The 21,568-nt window shown below is 44.2% G+C and overlaps 1 protein-coding gene across 4 annotated transcripts; it reads left to right on the top strand.

Moving 5' to 3' along the window:
• The first annotated feature begins 4,970 nt into the window (after positions 1-4,970).
• Positions 4,971-12,439, top strand: Tafazzin (tafazzin, phospholipid-lysophospholipid transacylase). 4 transcript variants are annotated; one of them, XM_048457551.3, is made up of 10 exons: positions 4,971-5,328; positions 5,517-5,645; positions 5,888-5,933; positions 6,173-6,258; positions 10,193-10,273; positions 10,353-10,394; positions 10,625-10,690; positions 10,845-10,897; positions 11,282-11,359; positions 11,476-12,439. In XM_048457551.3, exons 2-10 carry the CDS (start codon positions 5,522-5,524, stop codon positions 11,575-11,577), a joined length of 678 nt encoding a protein of 225 aa, XP_048313508.1. In that variant the 5' UTR covers positions 4,971-5,328; positions 5,517-5,521; the 3' UTR covers positions 11,578-12,439. The 4 variants fall into 4 exon arrangements, with proteins under 4 accessions (XP_048313508.1, XP_048313505.1, XP_048313507.1 ...); XM_048457548.3 differs by having other exon boundaries at positions 4,971-5,356; XM_048457549.3 differs by having other exon boundaries at positions 4,972-5,356; positions 10,628-10,690.
• Positions 12,440-21,568: the final 9,129 nt, after the last annotated feature.

The following is a 21,568-nucleotide window of genomic DNA, read 5'->3' as shown; positions in this document are numbered from 1 at the left end:
AGCCTGGTCTACAGAGCGAATACAAAAAGGAGCTGGAAAGCCGGGTGGTGGTGGTGGTGGTGGCACATGCCTTTAACCCCAGCACCTGGGAGGCAGAAGCAGGTGGATCTCTGTGAGTTCGAAGCCAGCCTGGTCTACAGAGCTAGTTTCAGGAGAGGCCCCAAAGCTACAGAAAAACCCTGTCTCGAAAAACCAAATAAATAAAATGCAAAGAGGGGGAGGGGCTGGAGAGATGGCTCAGCAGTTAAGAACACTAGCTGCTCTTCCAGAGGTTCCAGGTTAAATTCCCAGCACCCACATGGCAGCTCACAACTGTCTGTAACTCCAGTGCCAGGGAATCTGATACCCTCACACCAATGCACATAAAATAAAGTTAAATAAATTAAAAAAAACAAAAAATAATTATTGAAGTTAAATAGTGACAGATATGTACAAGGAATCAAGCCTTTTAAAGACTCAGTCTAGTACCTAAGACACAAGCACAGTGTACTGTCACCAGCCTACATATGCAGAGTTTCTTCATCTTCTCTAGTTGAAATTGTGTACTCAGTAAGTATAACTTCTTTGCCAAAACTGAGGCCAGGAATTCGCAGAGGGTCAGCACAACAGCAAAGTTTATCTGTCTCTATGTTTGTCTTTAATCCTTTTTTTTTGTTTTTTTGTTTGTTTTCAGACAGGGTTTCTCTGTAGCTTTGGAGTCTGTCCTGGAACTAGTTCTGTAGACCAGGCTGGCCTTGAACTCATAGAGATCTGTCTGCCTCTGCCTCCCGAGTGGAGTGCTGGAATTAAAAGTGTGCGCCACCACTACCTGGCCCCATCTTCCTTATTAAGGATAGTTAACATTTCAGTCTATGCTTAGACACACTTTGTCCATCAGCATTGAGATACATCCACTATTTGGATTATTCTATTTATTTGTTTGTTTGTTTATTTGTTTACTTTTTTTTGAGACAGGGTCTCTCTGTGTAGTCTTGGCTGTCCTGGAACTCACTCTGTAGAGCAGACCTGCCTCTACCTCCCAAGTGCTGGGATTAAAGTTGTGCACCACCACTGCCTGGCTCTTATTTAATTTTTTTTTTAAATTTTTTATGATTTATTTATCTTTTATTTTATGTGCATTGGTGTGAAGGTGTCAGATCCCCTGGAACTGGATCTTCAGACAGTTGTGAGCTGCCATGTGGGTGCTGGGAATTGAACCCGGGTCCTCTGGAAGAGCAGTCAGTGCTCTTAACCACTGAGCCATTTCTCCAGCCCTTATTTAATTTTTTTATGTGTGGTACTGGGGATTGAAGATGGGGCCTTTCCCAGGCTAAGGAAGTGCTCTACCATCGAGCTATATCTCTAACCTTGTAGTGTTTTGCTTCTTTGCCTGTTTTGTTGTTGTTGTTGTTGTTGTTGTTGTTTTTGTTTTTGACAGGGTTTCTCTGTATTTTTTTTGGAGCCTGTCCTGGAGCTAGCTCTTGTAGACCAGGCTGGCCTCGAACTCACAGATCTACCTGCCTCTGCCTCCTGAGTGCTGGGATTAAAGGCATGTACCACCACTACCTGGCATGTTTTTTTTTTTTGTGGCAAGCTGACTTCAAACTTCTGATTCTCCTGCCTCTACCTCCCCCACACTGGAATTACAGGTGTATACCACCAAGCTTGGCTTGTGTAGTGCTGGGGATAGAACCCAGGGCCTCAAATGTTGGCTTTGTAGGGAAGGCTATACTATGTTAAGTCTCATAACTAGCCAAACACTGTATTATATGGTTATTATATGATCCTCCAGCTCAGCCCCCCCCCCTTTTTTGTTTTTTTGAGGCAGGGTTTCTTTGTGTATACCTAGGTAACCTGGAACTCCTCTGTAGACCAGGCTGGCCTTTGAATTTACAGAGATCCACCTGCAGCTGCCTCCCAAGTGCTGGGATTAAAGGTGTGCACCACCACCATCCAGCTCCAGCTCAGCCATTTTGAGTAAAGCAAGCACCTCAATTTCCTGATATAGAACTGCTGATTCATATGATAGTTTTATTTTTAATTTTTAAGGAACACCAAACTGCTCTCTATTGCTGTTGTGACATTTTACATACCCACTAACAGTGCATAAGGGTTTGATCTCATTCTTTTAACCTACTTCCTCAAAATGTCGAGAAGCAGCTGGGCAGTGGTGGCGCATGCCTTTAATACCAACACTCAGGAGATAGAGGCAGGAGGATTTCTGAGTTCTAGGCCAACCTGGTCTAAAGAATGAGTTCTAGGCAACCAGGGATACACAGAGAAACCCTGTCTCAAAATATAAACAAGCAAACAAACTGTTGTGTACCATTTTCCACATAGGCCCACTTCCTAGCTAGGGCAGAGATAGTCCCAGATTCAGGAAGGTCCAGTTTATTCTATCCATATTAGAAAATCAAACATGAACCTCTTCAGGCATTTTTCTTCTTCTTAACCTTTTTTCTTTTTTAAAAATATTTATTTGTATGTGTTTGTGTATGTTTGCATGTATACGTGCATCTATGTGGAGTTCTGGTTTTTTACTTACAGCACGTGAGTTCCAGGAATCAAACTCAGGCTATCAACTTTAACAGCAATTTTTTTTTTCAAGACAGGGTTTCTCTGTAGCTTTGGATCCTGTCCTGGAACCAGCTCTTGTAGACCAGGGTGGCCTCGAACTCACAGAGATCCACCTGTCTCTGCCTCCGAGTGCTGGGGTTAAAGGCCTGTGCCACCACCGCCCAGGGACAGCAAATGTTCTTATCTGCTGAGCCATTATACCAGTCATCTCCCTCTTTCTATTTATAACATGTTATGTGCTTTCCTTTTACTCTTTTTTTTCCCATTCTCTTGGTTCATATACAGGTCTCAATTTATAACCAAGGCTGACCTGTAACTCACTATGTAGTCCCAGGCTGGCTTCAACTTTACTGGGTGCTACTGGTGCCCCTTTTTGAGCATGTCTCTGGTTTATCTTTGTCTCAGGTTCACCTCTGTCTTATCATATCTTTTGGGCTCAGCCCTTTACTGTACTGTCCATGTCACATTCTGAAACACGAGGCCCTCTGCTTCTGTCTGCTTGCTTTTCTCAGTCACCCTGTCACTTTCTCCTTTCTGTTAGTTTCATTCTATCTGTCTTGTTCTATCTTCCCGGTTCTGCCCATCTCAGTGTTTCTATTAGTGTTTTCTTGCCTAGCCTTGATATTTGTTTCTCTCTGGCCATCTGCTCTGTCACTCACGCTTATTTTTGTCTCTTTGCACTGGTGACTATTCTGTGATACATGTGAGCATTGGTGCAGCTTTGAACTGACCAAGCTACATCTGAAGACTGAGACCACTAGGACTCTTGGAAAGAATCTCAAAGAATGGCTGTATCTGGCCCCAGCCCAATCCCCATCCTAGTCTTCCAAGACCAGCCTTAGTTCTAGATCAAAGCTCCCTTCCCCTCTTAAGCCCCTCCCCCAGGTAGTAGAGCAACCTCCTCCTTTTCCCTAGCCCTTAGGATTTTCATACCTCGGCAGACCAACTTGGCCCCACGCCTGCCTCAGCCTTGAACCGATTGAAACACTCGACAGAATCGCAGCGCCAGCCAGGTTACGGACTTGGGGTGGAGAGAAGAGGAAGCCTGCTTTCAGACCCACCCAAAAGCCGGCCCCACAACCAACTCTCTAGTCCCCACAAGCAGGGCTGGTCTCCGCCTCTCCGTCCAGGAGGCGGTGCCTGGGAACTGGTCCGGCCTGTCCTCCCCGCCCAAGATGGGTGGTGCCTGTTCTGAGCAGACAGCACGTTGGGGACCTAAGGGTGGTTGCTGCCACTTGCGCCATCATCCATCGTTGAGCAGTTACCTGAACCTAGGGACCAAGGAGGTTTGCTCGCTCATTCTCTGGTCCTTCACCGCAGCGGGGAGCGAAGCAGTCTTCTTTCTCTCTAGGTACTTAGGCCTTCCTAAATTATATTTGTCAGAAAACCCAAAGCAATGAACCTTCTGCACAGGATAGGCAGCGCGACTGGCTACTGAGTCCTTTCAAGTCCCCGTTGGATGACTATGGAGTTTGAAAAAACGTCCCATAGGAGGTCGGGCGGTGGTGGTACATGCCTTTAATCCCAGCATTCTGGAGGAAGATGGGTCTCTGTGAGTTCGAGGCCAACCTGGTGTGAGTTCCAGGACAGGCTCCAAAGAAAGAGAAACCTGTCTCGAAAAACCAAAACCAAAAACATTTCTCATGGGCAGAAATTTGTTACTTTTGCTTCCACATGAACGCTAGGCAAGTACTCTATCATGGAAATAATCACACCCAACCCTCCACCCCCCAGCTCACTGGGGCAAATACTACAGTACTGTCAATAAAACTGAATTTTAAAACAATACCAGGATGTAGTAGGTGGCATATGCTTTTAGAGTTTGGGGTTAGCCTGGTCTATATATTAAGTTCCAGACTAGCCAGGGATCACAGTAAATCCCCCCCCCCAAAAAAAATCCTCTTGTGATGCCCACAGAATTTGAGGGACAGAGGCAGGAGGATTGCTGTGACTTGAAAGCAAGTTTGAAGTTAATGTGGGCTACATGAGACTATATCTTTAAATGGAGGGGGCAGAATAAAAGGGCATCTCTGAGGCTTCCTGGACGCCAACCTGGTGGAAAACGTGACTCCAGGCTCAAGAACAGACCTGGCTTCGAAAGTAGTAAGGCACAGAATGATGGTCGCAGACGCTCAATGCCCTTTTGCCTCTGCGGATAATCCGATTCACACGGGGTGGGGGAGGGAGAGATAATAAGTAAGAGTTCCACCAGCCTAGGCCTTGAGTGGCTTCAGATACTGGTGCTGCGCAGCTCTCGTCACCTACAGACACTAGAATTAAGGCATCAAAGAGACGCGTAGTTTCTGGCGGTATCTAATCAAGATTCTGACGGGGAAGAGGGCGGGGCGAGGATAGCGTAGACCTGCCCCCGGCAGCCGTCAAGCAACCTAGGCCTGTTTTACGACAACAAGCGTTCCCGGCTCGCTTTCCGGCAGGTCCGTGGAGTCTGAGGCCGCCAAGGCTAGATCTGGTAGTATGTGTGGCTCCCCACAGCAATTCTGTCTCTTGGCCTGAGCAGCAGCTCTTTTCTGTCCGGAGAGCGGCACTAGGGAGGCTCTGAGCTGCCTCACGAAGTGACCTTAGTTTAGCCCCCTGCTAGTTTGTCGGAGATCCCTCTCCTGAGCGTTGGGAAGGGCACGGGCTGGCCCGGGGCAGGAGGAGCTCCGGGCTGCGGAGTCAGGACCGGAGGATATGCCCCTCCACGTGAAGTGGCCGTTCCCCGCGGTGCCTCGGCTCACCTGGACGATAGCCAGCAGCGTCGTCATGGGCCTGGTGGGCACCTACAGCTGCTTCTGGACCAGTGAGTGGCCAAAGGCCAAGGGAGAGTCACAGGCCCCTAACCTGGCCAGAGTTGGAATTTGGTTTGGGTACTGGGGATGTGGCAGGGTCTCTTCTAGCACAGTAAGAATTCTCGGGCAGGTGAAGATGAGCAAGAGCTTGAGACTGACTTCTCTTCCCAGAGTACATGAACCAACTCACCGTGCACAACAAGGAAGTGCTGTATGAGCTCATTGAGAACCGAGACCCTGCCACCCCCCTCATCACGGTCTCCAACCACCAGTCCTGCATGGATGACCCTCATCTCTGGGGTACTGTACCAGTGTGCTTGGGTTCAAGTATGCAAAACAGGAACAGGCCCCAACCAAAGACAGAATAGATTCGCTTCTCACCAGGCTCTTTGGGAAACCATGGAATTGTTTGTGGGATATACTGCCTAGTTGCTGTGTTCCCCTTAGGATTGCTCCAGGGAATGTTATTTGGACAGGATATCAGAAATTTAAAAGGAATATGGAAGTAGTCATGTCACATCAAGGGCTTTCCTTTTTCTTAGGGATCCTGAAACTCCGCCACATCTGGAACCTGAAGTTGATGCGTTGGTGAGGAGCAATAGACCCCTTGAAGTGGCCCATCCATTTCTGCCCAGATTTGCCTTCCTTCTCTGCTCAGGAGGTGGCATCCAGCAGTCCAGGAAGGGCATGTGTGGGGCCCCACAGGCCCTTCTCTTGAGCTTCATTCTGCATGACAGTGATGGCAGGCATTGTACTGGATGGGGAGAGTTGGGGACAAAGACTAGAAGTTTTGAAGGTAGGGATGACTGGGTCTATTGCTGCTCTAGGACCCCAGCAGCTGCAGACATCTGTTTCACCAAGGAGCTGCACTCCCATTTCTTCAGCTTGGGCAAATGTGTGCCTGTATGTCGAGGTGAGCTGCTCCTCTGGTAGGCATGTCCAGGCCTCCTTTGGGGGTAAGGAAGCTGGTGGTCAGTGTCTCTGTCTTAGAAGGACTCAGGGAAGCCATGGCATGACAGTATAGGTGACAGAGGGTAGGAATAATGACCTTTTAGATTCTCTGCTGCTGCTTGATGATTGTCCAGAATTCTAGCATGAGAATTCAAGGAGCCAGACTGTGGTGGCACACACCTTTAATCCCAGCACTCAGGAGGCAGAGGCAGGCGGATCTCTGTGAGTTCAAGGCCAACCTGGTTTACAAGTGCTAGTTCCAGGACAAGCTCCAAAGCTACAGAGAAACCCTGTCTCGAAAAACCAAGAGAGAGAGAGAGAATTTTATTTGCTGACCCTTCTGTATCTATTACTCCTCTCAGGGAGAATAGTGTGGTGTTATCACTTTATGATGGTAGTGGGGTAATGTATAAAAGCCAGAGGGTTTGTTTCTGGGAGAACAAACAAATTGGTGGGGTGAGGAGCCTTGGATTGAATGATTACTTTCACAAACCCCTAGAAGTTGGGACCATCTTTTATGTTATTTTATTACCTAAAAAAATACCAATCCAGATTCCCACTCCCTCCCACTTCCTCCATACACCCTCCCACCCCACCCCCTCCAACCCTAAGAGAGGGCCAGGCACCCTGCCCTGTGTAAAGTCCAAGGGCCTGCTTACTACATCTATGTTGAGCAAAATATACATACATCCAAAGAGAATAGGATCCCAAGAAGCCAGTACATACAGTAGAGACAAATCCCAGTGTCATTATCAGTGCCCTCTCAGTCTGCCAGTTGGGGCCATCTTGATCCCCATTTTCCAGATAGAACTCAGAAGTCATGACCTTGGACAAATTTAGGATTCAAATCCACATTTCCTTTTCCTCTGGGGAAGCAGATTTCTTTTCAATGAAATAATGAAAGAAAAAGTCTAAAAATGGGCAAATAAGCCAGTGGTAGAGGCACACACCTTAATCCCAGCACTCGGGAGGCAGAGGCAATTGGATCTCTGAGATTGAGGCCTACCTGATCTACAAAGCAAGTTCCAGTACAGCAATGGCTACAGAGAGAAATTTTGTCTCGAAAACCAAAACAAAACAAAAATACCAAAAGTGGGGGGCATGTGCCAGGTGCCACAGAAGAGAAAAGAAAGGTAGAAAATATCTGAAGGGATGGAAGTTTCTATTTCCTTCTTTCTAAGTGTTCCAGCAGAGACTACATCATCTTGCTGAATGATAGTGGCATTTTCTCCCAGGTCCTGCTCTGATAATGTCAGTATTCTGATAATTTACACCTGTCCCTGACTCTAAGCTCCTCTTCTGCAATCTCAGAAGTCTTGTATGTATGTGTCTTGTTTTCATTATTTTTCTTTTGTTTTCAGTTTGGGGGACAGAACACAGAGACTTGTGCATTCTAGGCATATACTCTACCTCTGAGTTATATTCCCAGTTTTGTTCATTCTTTTTGATCTTTACCTAGATTTTATTTCAGTTAAAAACAGGATCTGAGATGGGCATGATTGCATGTGTCTGTAATCCCATTCCATCACTCTGTAAGCAGGAACAGGGACATGAGGATTGCTGTGACTTTGAGGCCACCCTGGTCTACACAGCAAGTTCCAGACTAACCAGGACTACAGAACTACTTGGTGATTCCTTATCTTTAAAAAAAAAAAAAGCTAGGCATGGTGGTGCACACCTTTAATCCCAGCACTCAGAGGTCAGAGGCAGATGAATCTCTGAGTTTGAGGCTACCCTGGTCAACAGAGCTAGTTCCAAAACAGCCAGGGCTAAGAAGAGAATCCCTATCTTAAACAAAAAAGCTAGGTATGGTGGCCTATACCTGTATTCCCTGTATTTGGGAGGTTGAAGTAGGTGATTTACCATGTATTTGAGGCCGGCTTGAACTGGAGACAGAGACCCTGTCTCAAAAAAAAAAGCCCATGTGCACACACAAGTGTGTGTGTATACAACTGTGTGCCTATACACACACAAACACATACAGAAAAATTGAGGACTAGAGGTGTGGCTCATTGGTACAGTTTGTGTCTTTCTGACACAGAGCCCTGAGTTGTATTCCTAGAACTGTAAAAAAATATAAAACAAAAGATAGAAAATGAAACATTAATTTCAAGGACAGCAAAGATCTAATTACATGTGACTGAAACAGTTTGCAGTACAGTTTCTATGTTAAACCATTTTCCTCTAAGATTTTGTAGGTTGACCTTTAAGCACTGAAGAAGTGATTTTAAACAAGTAGAAATAGCATTTGCAAAAGCTAAAAAGTGTAAACCTGTTCCAAAGGCATCTTATCCTTTTTACTTCCCCATTTCAAGCTCAGAGTGGTTTTTGCTAGAGGAGCAAACACCTTTAGTTACTACTCTTGCTCTGTGTACTGCCATCTCAAATAGGGAACCTGTGTCTCTTTCTGTTCCCTGAAATCATTCCCACTTATGGCCCCTGAGTGAGCTGCCAGATCAGGTTCCTATTGAGGTTGGACTGAGACTCCTGAATCCCTAACCACATCTTCCAAACAGCAGGCTTACAGAGAACAGAGGAAAGGCAATTCTTAGTGTACTGACCTAAGATAGCCCCCAGTGTTGCTTTGTCTCCTGTGAGACACCCCCCCTCTGTCCCATTTTATAAGATTAAGATATTTACCTATTCTGTCAGCCTCCTCCCTTCTGTTTCCTGGTTCTGTCCACCCTATGGTTATTCTTCCACTATTGTGGAGAGTCTTACTATATCTAGGTGATTCAAGGTTGCTAGTCAGCAAAAGGCATTAGGTATCTACATCTATAGTGTGACTGATAGCTGGGCTACCTGGATGATCCAGGTTTGTGTTGTTACCTTTCTAGTGTGATCATCTCAGAATGTCCAAGGTTTTACTAGCCTCAGGGCAGCTTGACTCCTGTTTTCAGTTTGTTTCAATCTTTTTGTTTGTTTTTTTTGAGACTTACATTAACCCAGCTGACCTTGAAATACCAGTAGGTCCTCCCTCACAAATTCCCAGTCTCTTCTGTGTTTTCTGTTTACTGAAGTGTTCTACCTTGGTCCAGAAACCTCAAAGAAGGTCAAAGCAGTGACTTCCAAAGAGTAGAGAGCCTCTGGAGCTGATTAGCAGCCAGCAAATGGGTGTATGTTGGAGTGGGGCAGATTCCAGCAGGGCAAGCCATAGGGGAGGAGGGAGGTGGAATTGCCATGGTTATCATTTCAGTAAGAGATACTGTTTAGCCAGGTGTCTTGATGCATACCCGTAATTCCAGCACCTGGAAAACAGGTAAAAGGATTGCCACAAATTTGAGCCAGCTACTAGGCAGTGGTGGTGCACACCTTTAATCCCAGCACTCGGAAGGCAGAGGCAGGCGGATCTCTGTGAGTTTGAAGCCAGCCTGGTCTACAAGAGCTAGTTCCAGGACAGGCTCCAAAGCCACAGAGAAACTGTATCTCGAAAAACCAAAAAAACAAAAAACAAACAAACAAAAAAATTGATCCAGCCTGGGTTACATAGTAATATCTGTTTGCACATGACAGGCACTAAGAGGTTGAGAGGACATTGTTTTGTTTTGATATAGGATGTTACTCTGTGGTGCATCCTGACCTCAAACTCACAGCAGCTCTCCTGCTTCAGCCTCCCAAGTGCTGGGATTATAGGCATGAGCCTCCATGCCCATCTTGAGAGAAGGATATAACCAAACCAAAAATGTGAAGGGTCAGGGTAGCAGGGAGGAACAGGCTCTGAAAATAGTTGTTGGTAGTGTCTATGGATGGTGCTGTAGGGGATGAACTTTTGCTTCCATCCTAATGAGGGTGAATCAAGAGTGGGCCCCCAATGTGTGAATCTACTTCATTGAGGTTTGGAGAGCTTGATATCTTCCCCAGAGAATGGATCAAAGAGAACAGATCTTTCTCTGCAGGAGATGGTGTCTACCAGAAAGGGATGGACTTCATTTTGGAGAAGCTTAACCATGGGGACTGGGTACACATCTTTCCAGAAGGTCAGTTGGGTGCTTGGTCAGGGTCCTTCAGCATGCATGGTTTCAGTTTCCAAGCCTTGTCTCTGTATTCTTTCACTAGGGAAAGTAAACATGAGTTCTGAGTTTCTGCGCTTCAAGTGGGGTAAGTGTTGCTGTTCAAGCTGACACAGCCAAGTACCCCATCCAAAGATGGCCCTGTGAGTTCCTGGCTTCATTCCCCTCTCTGGTGGATGTGTCAGGGACAGTGGGAATGGGACAGGTGGTGAGTCAAGGACTAGTCTTTTAATTGAGAGACAGTAGAAGTGACACTGGCCAGAGATTGGCAGGGCAGCTTGGCCCAACTTGTGCCAATGCTTCTGCCTCTCTCCTAAGTAGGAATTGGACGTCTGATTGCTGAGTGTCATCTAAACCCCATCATCCTGCCACTATGGCATGTTGGTGAGCCAGGGACTGGGGGTAGGGAGGGGACTTCCTTAGATGTTTTAAAGGGGATTGTGGGTTGGATGGCTGAGAGAAGTACCTGGGGCTCTCTTCCTGGTACCCTGGTGCACTACTTCCCCCAATGGCTGCCTTTCTATCCATTGTGCTACAGGAATGAATGATGTCCTCCCTAATAGCCCACCCTACTTCCCCCGATTTGGACAGGTGGGTAGGCACTTATGACTCTTGTCTATCTATTTGCCTGTTATCTACCCTGTGTCTCCTAGCCCATACTATAAAGGATTGGTTGAGAATTTGCTGAACATGAGCATGTAGTTGGGGAGGGAGCTAGGTAGGACTTTCTGGAAGCAAGGCCTTTAGAATAAGAATTGAAAATCAGGATGGGGTGGGATACAAAGTAGAGCAGGATAGGTCATCTCAGGATTAGGCTGTCCCTTGGATACCACCAAGCCCAGCTGCCTGTTTTAAAGAGGGAGAGTGGCTTTTGGGAGCACCAAACCCATTAGGAAGGCTTGTCTCTGAATCCCCACATTGTTTGGGCTGGAACTATAGGCTCCTTGTCATCCTTGATGACCTAACTCCTTACAGAAAATCACCGTGCTGATTGGAAAGCCCTTCAGTGCACTCCCCGTGCTTGAGCGGCTCCGGGCAGAAAACAAGTCAGCTGTGAGTTATCACCCAAAGTCCCCTAGGTGTCCTTGACCTTCCCAGCCCCTCAGACTCCCAGGGTACCTCAGTCATGGACCCTGAGGAGTGCAGGCCAGCACCATCCTTGCTCTCAGGTGGAGATGCGGAAAGCCCTCACCGACTTCATTCAAGAGGAATTCCAGCGGCTGAAGATGCAGGCGGAACAGCTCCACAACCACTTCCAGCCTGGAAGATAGGCTTTTCCTGCCCAGTCTGTGCCCTGAAGTCCTTAGCCGAGGGAGCACTGGAACCTCCAGGGCCTGCTTGACTTTGTACTGCCTTTGAGATTCTTCCCTGCACAAAACTGAGGCTGAAAGATGAACTGATGCTTTTAACTCAGATAGATTGGTACATAGTCCCTGCTGGGTACCCTTTTTTGTTTGTTTTGAGACAGGGTGTCTCTGACTGTCCTGAAATTATGTTTGTAGACCAGGTTGGTCTCAGACCAGAGTGCCACCTGCCTCTGCCTCCTAAGTGTTGGGATTAAAGGTGTGCGCCACCATTGCTCAGCCTGGATACTCTTTCTTATCCATGAGCATCTGACCCCTCTTGTTCTCTTGGGCTAAAAGAAGAGCCTTGGCTGTTCCTCACACTTGGCAGAGAAGGAAGGAAGACTCTTAGGCAGGGGCTAGCATTGGAAGGGAGCAAAGCAGGCAGTTGAGCAACTAATAGGAGAATAGTTGTCCTGGCCATAAATGCAGAAAGAGAACCCAAATGGCCCCTTGGATGGGCTACCACCACTTACCTACCTTTGCCCAGGGGCTGCTTACAACATTCTCAGGGAAGGCTGTCATTCTTCTACCTGAGCTTCTTCCACAGCAAGGTTTATCCTTGGGTGGCCTCCAAACAAGAGCAAGTCTTGACCCAGGATTCAAGCCCAGCTAAGCTTAACTAGATGTTTCTGTTAGATGGCAGAAAAAGGGCCCCCAAGACCTGAACATGGACCCCTCATGTTAGGGCCTATATAGTTCTCTAACCTTTTTGCCTTGACATCCCCTATGTCCTGAGATCTGGGTTTTCATGTTTTTAGAGTAATAAAATATTTGTGTTATGCCACTATACCTGTCTTCTGTGTAGGAATGCAGATGGGAAGTACCTTGCTGGACAAGAAAACAGGACCCTTGACCCTGGATACAATGAGATCATTTAAGTAGATGGACATTGGGATCTCACTATGCACTGACCACTCAAGACTTCCATTATCACCTGAAAATCCCATAACAATATGGCAGTAGAGATTCATAATGGTGGCAAAATAAGACTAATAACTAGATCAAAACCTCAAGTGAAGTCAGACATGGTAGTGTACACCTGTGATCCCAGCACTCGGGAGGTGAAACAGGAATATTGCCAAGTGTCCAAGGTTGACCTGGGATTCTGAGTGAGACACTAAAAAGAAAAAAAAGTCAAGTGTGGAATGCAGGGGCAGGCAGATATCTCTGAGCTACATAGTGAGACCCTGTCTCAAGAGGAAAATTAGATGTGAATGGCACTTGGAGTGTGTCTTAGGGTTTCTTTTTAAAAATTTTTTCTTTTTAAAAAAGATTTATTTATTATGTATACAGTATTCTGCCTGCATGTATGCCTACAGGCGAGAAGAGGGCACCAGATCTCATTACAGATGCTTGTGAGCCACCATGTGGTTGCTGGGAATTGAACTCAGGACCTCTAGAAGAGCAGGGAGTGCTCTGAACCTCTGAGCCATCTCTCCAGCCCTTAATTTTTTTCATTTTATATACACTGGTGTTTTGCTATGGGTATTGGGTCCCCTGGAATTGCAGTTACAGACAGTTGTGAACTGCCATGTGAGAATTGAACCTAGAACTTCTGGAAGAGCAGTTAGTGCTTTTAATCCTTGAGTCATTTCTCCAGTCCTGTCTTAGGGTTTCTGTTGCTTTAGAGAGACACCATGACCACAGCAACTTTTGTTTCTTGAGACAGGATTTCTATGTGCAGCTCTGGCTATCCTGGAACTTACTTTGTAGACCAGGCTGGCCTCAAACTCAGAGATCCACCTGCATCTGCCTCCTGAGTGCTGGGATTAAAGGTGTACACCACACCTGGCCACAGCAGCTATTATAAAGGAAAACATTTAATTGGGGTGACTTACAGTTTCAGATGTCTAGTCCATTATCATAGTGAGACATGGTGCTGGAGAAGAAGCCAAGAGTTCTACATCTTGATACACAGGCAACAGAAGGAGTCTATGTCCACACTGGACATAGCTTGAACATAGAAGACCTCAAAGCCTGCCCCCACTGTGACATACCAAACTACTGCAGGGTAGATCTCTGAATTTGAAGTCAACCTGGACTACATAGTTCCAGGCCAGCCAGGGCTACACAGTGAGACCTTGTCTTGGAAAAGAGGAAGGGGGGATAATTAAAAATTTAAAACACTTTTCAGAAAGGGGGAGCATCACTTTGTGGGGATAGAATACATGTAAAAGTCAACCATACAACTTAGATCCAAGGGTAACATCCCCTTTTCATGTATTTTGTATCTCTTTGAGAAATGCTAGGTACATTGTTTTAAACTTAAATCCTATGTTACAGTTCCATTTGTTCAAACACACACCCCTCACTGGTGGTATGGTGGTGCAGGCCTAGAATCCCAGCAATTAATTGTGAGGTGAAGTTCAAGGTCTTCGGTTATATAGTACAGGGTCAGCCTGAACCCTTATATCAAAAAAAAAAAAAAGGCCCAGCAAGATGCCTGAGCAAATAAAGGTATTCATCGCTAAGCTTGTCAACCTGAGTTAGATCTCCAGAATCCCCATGATTGAAGGAGAGAAGGAACTACTGAAAGTTGTTTCATTCAGTCTCTACATACATGCCATGACACTCATGCCCATGTGTACACACAGGTTGGGGGTGCGGAAGAAATTGTTCAGCAGTTAAGAGTGCTTGTTGCTTTTGGTGAGGACCAGACCCAGGTTCTATTTATCCCTAGCATCTATGTCAGGAGACTCAACCACCTATAACTCCAGCTCCAGAGAATCCAGAGCCCTGTCTGGCCTCCATGGGCACCTACACACAAACATACACATAAATGATAAAAATAAATCTTAAAACCTTAAAATACTGCCTCCCGTATGCTAGACATGCAGTCTACCACTGAGCTACCTTTCATGCTTCAAATATAGACTTTTTCAGTATGCTCTTACATTCACAACAAAATTAGTATATTGAACTCCTACATACCCCATATGCCTTGCACATATAGTCTCCCCTACTACCAGAATTCTGTACTAGAACACATCTGACACATGGATGAACTCACATGACATATTTCCCTGATTCCATAGTTTACTTAAGTACAGTGTATAGGTTTTGACAAAAGTCTAATAACATGCCCACTATTATTGTAGCTTTACTAGCATAAATGCTATATTCCTCTTACTCATATCCCCTCCCAACAAACCCCTGGCTACTGTTGGCCTTTTTACTGGTCCACAGTTTTGCATCGGGTAGAATGCAGCAAATTTGGAATTATAGTTGGCAGGTCTATGAGACTGCTTGTTTTTCACTTAGTGATAAGTGTTTAAGTTTGCCCTATGTCTTTTCATGGTATTATAAATGCTTTCCTTTTACCACTGAATAATATTCCGTTGTATGAATGTGCCAGTTTAGTCATTCACCTACTGAAGGACATTTTGAATACTTCAAAACTTTAGTAATTATGATTTGAAAATGCTCTAGACATCTTTTTTGTGCAGACCTTTTCATGAATACACACTTTTAACTCATTTAGGTAAGTACCAAGGAATATGCCTGCTTGATTATAAGACAAGAATATGTTTAATTTTGTTAGATGACAACATCTAATCTTCCAAAGTAGCTATATTGTTTCTATTCCTATGATCAATGAATGGGTTTCTGAGCTTTCTGTTGCTGTGACAAAATACTTGAGAGAAACGAGCTTAAAGGAGGAAATATATTGGCTTCTGATTTCAGAGCTTTAATCATGGTCATTTGATCCTATCACTGTAGACTTGTGAGAGCATCATGATGGGGTATAGGCATAATGGGACAGAGCTGTGCACCCTTTGGGAAGCAAACAGATGGAGAGAGGTGAGACAGAGGCAAGATAAAACAAAATTTGTCGTGATGGTACATACCTATTTTAGCCCTTATGAAGAAGAACTCAAGTTCAAGCCAGCCTAGGCCACAAAACAAGAAACTTCTGTAAATAGAGACCACTTGTTCGTTTTCTGGCTGCCCAGACCCAAATAATCACACAGAAACTGTTAATTACAACATTGCTTGGCCAATAGCTTAGGCTTCTTATCAACTAACTCCTACATCTTAAATTAACCCATTTCTATTATGTGTATCACCACAAGGCTGTTGTTTACTGGGTAAAGTTCCAGCAGCAACATCTTTCTCCTTCAGCAGCTACGTGGTGTCTCCCTGACTATGCCTACTCTCTATGTCTCTTCCAGCCTGGCTATATTCTGCTCTTCCATAGGCCAAAGCAGCTTTATTCATTAACCAGTAAGAGCAATACATATACAGAAGGACTTCCCACATCATCTCTCCTTGTGTAAGTAAAAAGGAAGGTTTTAACTTTAACACAATAAAATTACATACCCAAAACAGTTATCAAGCAAGAATTATAGTTACAGTATTTAGTCTATTTACATTTGGCAAATTAAGGAAAATACTCTATCATCTATCCTATCTTTGTGAGTCAAAAGTTTTATATCTAATTTATCTTTTAAGGAAAGCCAAGGAAAACTATAACAATCTGTCTTCAAAGACCCCAGAAGGATATAATATTACCTAAGTAAACAGGAAGTACATTGTAAGCAACTTCCAAAAATTTAGAATTGACAGAGACATCTGACTGTCTGAACAGGTGTTGCAATTTATAATATAATAGTCCCACACTAGCCCAGAATGGAGTATAATAAAGATTTGTTTAATAGGGGGTAAACTCACAGAGAGTAACAATTGGCAGTCCTCTGTGTGCACTGGGAACTGGAACTGAATCCAACAACCAAGAGGCCTGCACACACTTTATGTCTGCATGTACATGAGATGATACCCAAAGTGAGCTGATATCTTAAAGGCTATTGGCTGAAGGAGTTCCCACAGCAGATAGTCACCCAAAGTTCTGTAACATTGGGGCATCCATCTTCAGCCTACAGGCCCATAGTATCTGGCAGATTTTTCCATGAAGCAGGAAATTTCAAAGACAGTTCTGCCTATATTGACAGTTTGTCAGTCACTTTCTTCTGTATCCTACAGAATGTCTGGCAGACTCATAAAGCATGAACCCTGAATGACTGTCTCACCTTCTTTAGGCAAGTTCAGCAGTCATTTTTCTGTGGGTCCTGCATATCCAGTTCATACAGCATACCATCAAGCAGTCCAGGCAAAAGTTTCTTTTTTTCTTTCTTTCTTTTTTTTTTTTCTGAGACAGGGTTTCTCTGTAGCTTTAGAGCCTGTCCTGGAACTAGCTCTTGTAGACCAGGCTGGCCTCAAACTCACAGAGATCCACCTGCCTCTGCCTCCCAAGTGCTGGGATTAAAGGCATGTGCCACCACTGCCTGGCTCAAAAGCAGTTTCTTACCCAAGTGACTAGCAAACTCCATAAAGAGACTCTTCCATGCCTATCTTCCTCTTGAAGTAATTGTTGTCAGTAGCAGACATGTCTCACTGTTGAGAAAAGTCTAAGTTCTTAAAACATTTTAAACGCCATATTCTGTAAATCTTTGAAGTACTGAAGATTATCTATCTAACTGAAATATATCTCCGTATATCTAGAAAACCTAGCTAACATGACTATAGTTTGACTATTATAGATGACTATTAATCTGTATTTCTTTTTTTAATGGGGATTTTCTTTTTTTTTCCATGATATTCATTGAGCTCTACATTTTTCTGTGCTCCCCTCCCTGCCTCTCCCCTCACCCTTCAACCCTCCCCCAAGGTCCCCATGTTCCCAATTTACTCAGGAGATCTTGTCTTTTTCTACTTTCTACTTCCCATGTAGATTAGATCTATGTAAGTCTCTCTTAGTGTCCACATTGTTGTCTAAATTCTCTGGGATAATCTGTATTTCTTAACTATACATTACATTTTTAAATGAGCTGCACAAACACAATGCCTCAAAGAAGAAGAGAAATACATATACTCAGTGTAGCAAATTGTCCTTAAATCTGTATCAATAGACCAAAGTCCATGCCAACATTAAATATTAATCTCTATATATCACTGTTTCAAACATTGTAAGCCAGGCATGATGACAAATACCAGTAATGCCTAAATTTTAGAGGTGGAAGCAGAAAGAGTAGTTATTCAGATCATCCTTGGCTATATGGCAAATTCAAAGCCTTTCTGGGCTACTTGAGACCCTGTCTCAAAAAATTCAAAAATTAATATAACCTGCTGTCCTTTAGACATGGTGGCACAAGGCTTTAATTGCAGAACTCTGGAGTAGAGGTAGGATGAGAATTCAAAGTCATCCTCAACTGGATGGCTAGTTCCAAACCAATCAGGGCTACCTAGCAAGATCTTATCTCAAAACAACAATGGCAACAAAGGACTGTGGTTGGAATAGTGTGTGCCTAGCATGTGAAAAGTTCTGGGTTAAATAAAAGACCTTAAAAAGAAAGGAGAGGGGGCTGAAGAGATGGCTCAGAGGTTAAGGGCACTGCCTGCTCTTCCAGAGGTCCTGAGTTCAATTCCCAGCAACCACGTGGTGGCTTACAATCATCTGTAATGAGGTCTGGTGCCCTCTTCTGGCCTTCAGGCATACATGCAGACAGAATATTGTATACATAATAAATAAATAAATAAATACATAAATATTTTTAAAAAAAGAAAGGCGAGAGAAACCCTCTCCTTCTTTGGTCTCAAAAAACCAAAGAGAGAGAGAGAAAGAGGAGGGAGGAGAGGGTGTGGGGTAAGATGGCTCAACAGAACACTGGCTGCTCTTGCAGAGGACCCAGGTTTGATTCTCATCACCCATGTGACAACACAGAGTATGGTGATATTTTGTTAGTGATCTAACAAATAAAGCTTGCCTGAAGATCAGAGTGTGGAGCTAGTCACTAGTTAGCCAAACAGGACAGACAGTGATGGCACACACCTTTAATCCCAGCACTTGGGAAGAGGAGGCAGGTGGTCTTTGTGAGTTCAAGACTACCCTGGTCTACACGAGATTGATCCAGTCTAAAAGAGAAACAGAACCAGACAGTGGAGGCTCACACCTCTAATCCTAGTAGTTGGGACACACATGTCTTTAATCCTGACACTAGAGAGGTCGAGACAGGAGCTCAAGCATTCAATCTGAGAATTTACAGAGACACGATACCTCATTCGGTCTGAGGATTTATTAGAGTTAAGAACTAGTGGCTGGCTGCTCTGCTTCTCTGAAATTTCAGCTTTCACCCCCTAGTATCTGAGTTTTTATTATTAAGATCAATTATAAATGGTGCTACACACAACCATCAATGCTCTCTTCTGTACTCCACTGGCACCAGGCACACATGTGGTGCATATACATACATGCTGACAAACACCATGCCTGAAAAGGTTTATAATTATTTTTATTTATTTATTTAATTTATTTTTTATTTACTTTTGGTTTTTCATGACAGGGTTTCTCTGTAGCTTTGGAGTCTGTCCTGGATTTCCCTCTGTAGACCAGGCTGGCCTCAAACTCACAGACATCTGCTTGTCTCTGCCTCCTGAGTGCTGGGATTGAAAGACTCCAAATGCATTTGTAAGCCCCCTCAACCCTAAGACATTTTTCTAAAACCTTACACTCACTCTCTCTTGGAAATAGGACAATCGCCCCCTCCCCCCACATGCTGGACTGCTCATCCTCCTGTGTCCTTGTGAATAATCTTCAAACATAACTCCATTCTGGGAATTGAGGCAAAGACAACCCACAGATGTTGACTCAGTTCCTGATGTTTGATTTAGTCACTAGAACAAGGCCAGGATGGCCCATAGATGTTCCCTTTATCTCACCTGACCACGCAGCTATTCTCCTGCCCTGGAATAGACCAATCACTGCTAGTGACCTTTTAAATAAGCCAATCCAATAAGTTGGAAAACAACCTACAGGTTCCCCCCTTGTGTCTGCGGCTTTTTGCTTTAAAAGACGGACTGTAACAGCTATCGGATGTCCTTCATATCCTGAACCTGAAGGGCCCTGTCATGACAGAATAAAAATCCTCTTGCTTTTGCATCAGTTGTGGTTATGAGAGTGGTATCTGGAGCAACTCTTTCCAAAATGTTGGACTTCTAGTCCAACAGGATTAAAGGTGTGTGTCACCACCACCCGGTTAACTCTTTATTTTTATATTTATTTATATTTTTGTTTTTTGAGACAGGGTTTCTCTGTGTAGTCCTGACTGTCCTGGAACTCACTCTGTAGACTAAGCTAGTCTTAGACTTAGAGATCTGCCTGCCTCTGCCTCCCAAGTAATGGAATTACAAGCATACTCCACCACCTCCTAGCTACTCAGGCTGGCCTTGAACTCCTTATTTACCCAAAGCTGGATTTGAACTCTCTATCCTCTTGCGTCTAAGTAATGGGGTCACAGACAAGGACAACCATATTCAGATAAGTTTATTACTTTTTGTTTTATCGAGACAGGGTTTCTTTGTGTAGCTCTGGCTGTCCTGGAACTAGCTCTATCAGACCAGGCTGACCTCAGATTCACAGAGATCTGCCTCCTGAGTGCTGGGATTCAAGGTACAACTGCAGACTAAGTAGCCTAATTCTCTCCCTCTTCCCATTTTATATTCTCTCTAGTGTTGGGATGAAAGGTGTGTGCCACCACTGCCTGACCTCTAGTGGCTTAACTTTATTAAAACATAAATAAGGGCTGGAGAGATGGCTCAGTGGTTAAGAGCACTGGCTGCTCTTCCAGAGGTACTGAGTTCAATTCCCAGCAACCACATGGTGGCTCACAACCATCTGTAATGAGTTCTGGCGCCCCCTTCTGGCATGCAGGCATACATGGAGGCAGAATGTTGTGTATATAATAAATAAATAAATATTTTTAAAAAACAAATAAAATATCACTATATTTCCCCTTTTTGTCTAAAATAAAAAAGACTATAACTAATGTAAGAAAAAACTATACAATAAGTACAATAACAATATAAAATATATACAGGCAATAAGTACATCAACAATATCAGTCCATTTGCATTTGACATTTTTTTTTAGAGACAGGGTTTTTCTGTGTAACAGCCCTAGCTGTCCTGGAACTCACTCTGTAGACCAGGCTGGCCTTGAACTCATAGAGAACCACCTGTCTCTGCCTCCTGAGTGCTGGAATTAAAGGCAAGTGCTACTACTGTCCAGCCCAACAAACACTCTTCTTATATTTTTTATACTATGATATATGCCAAATAAATAGTGTATTAGTTCCCTAGAGTGCTATAGCAAATTGTCACAAACTAACTAACTTAAAACAGAGTTCTAACCAGGCAGTGGTGGTGCACACCTTTAATCCCAGCACTCAGGAGGCAGAGGCAGGCGGATCTCTGTGAGTTCGAGGCCAACCTGGTCTACAAGAGCTAGTGCCAGGACAGGCTCCAAAGCTACACAGAGAAACCCTGCCTCAAAAAACCAAAAACCAAACAAACAAACAACAGAGTTCTGATTATTTTGTAGACTACCAGTCACAAATACGGATGTTTGTGCAGCTGAGTTTTCTCTGAAGGTTCTAGGAGAGAATTGGTTCCTGCTTCTCCTGTTGTTCGGAATTGGTTGTAGTTGTGTCACTGCAGTCTGTTTGTTCACTTTTCCTTCTTCCTTGTCTGCACCTATGTTTTCCTCTTTTTTTTTTAAGAGGAGGTAGAAGCAGGAGAACCAGAAATTTCAAGTCATTACCCACATAGTGAGTCTGAGGCCACCTTGGACTATATGAGTCCATCACAAACAAACAAAAAGTAAATAAATTTTCCTTTTTTTTTCTCTATCTCTCTTGACAGGGTTTCTCTGTTTCTCTATGTAGCACTGGCTGTCCTGAACTCACTTTGTAGACCAAACTGGCCTTGAAATCTCAGAGATCTGTCTGCCTTTGCTTCCTAAATGCTGGTAATAAAGGCATCTACCACCACCACCCAGCAAATTTTCCTCTTTTTATAATGACACCAATCATCAGACTGTGACTTATCCTTCCATATTCTGACTTTAGCAGTAAGTATGAGTTTA

Source organism: Myodes glareolus, chromosome X (assembly GCF_982192425.1).
Source record: "Myodes glareolus chromosome X, mMyoGla1.1, whole genome shotgun sequence".
NCBI lineage: Eukaryota > Metazoa > Chordata > Mammalia > Rodentia > Cricetidae > Myodes > Myodes glareolus.
Note: the sequence above shows the minus strand (reverse complement) of the source record. Positions and strands in the feature narration are given on the sequence as shown.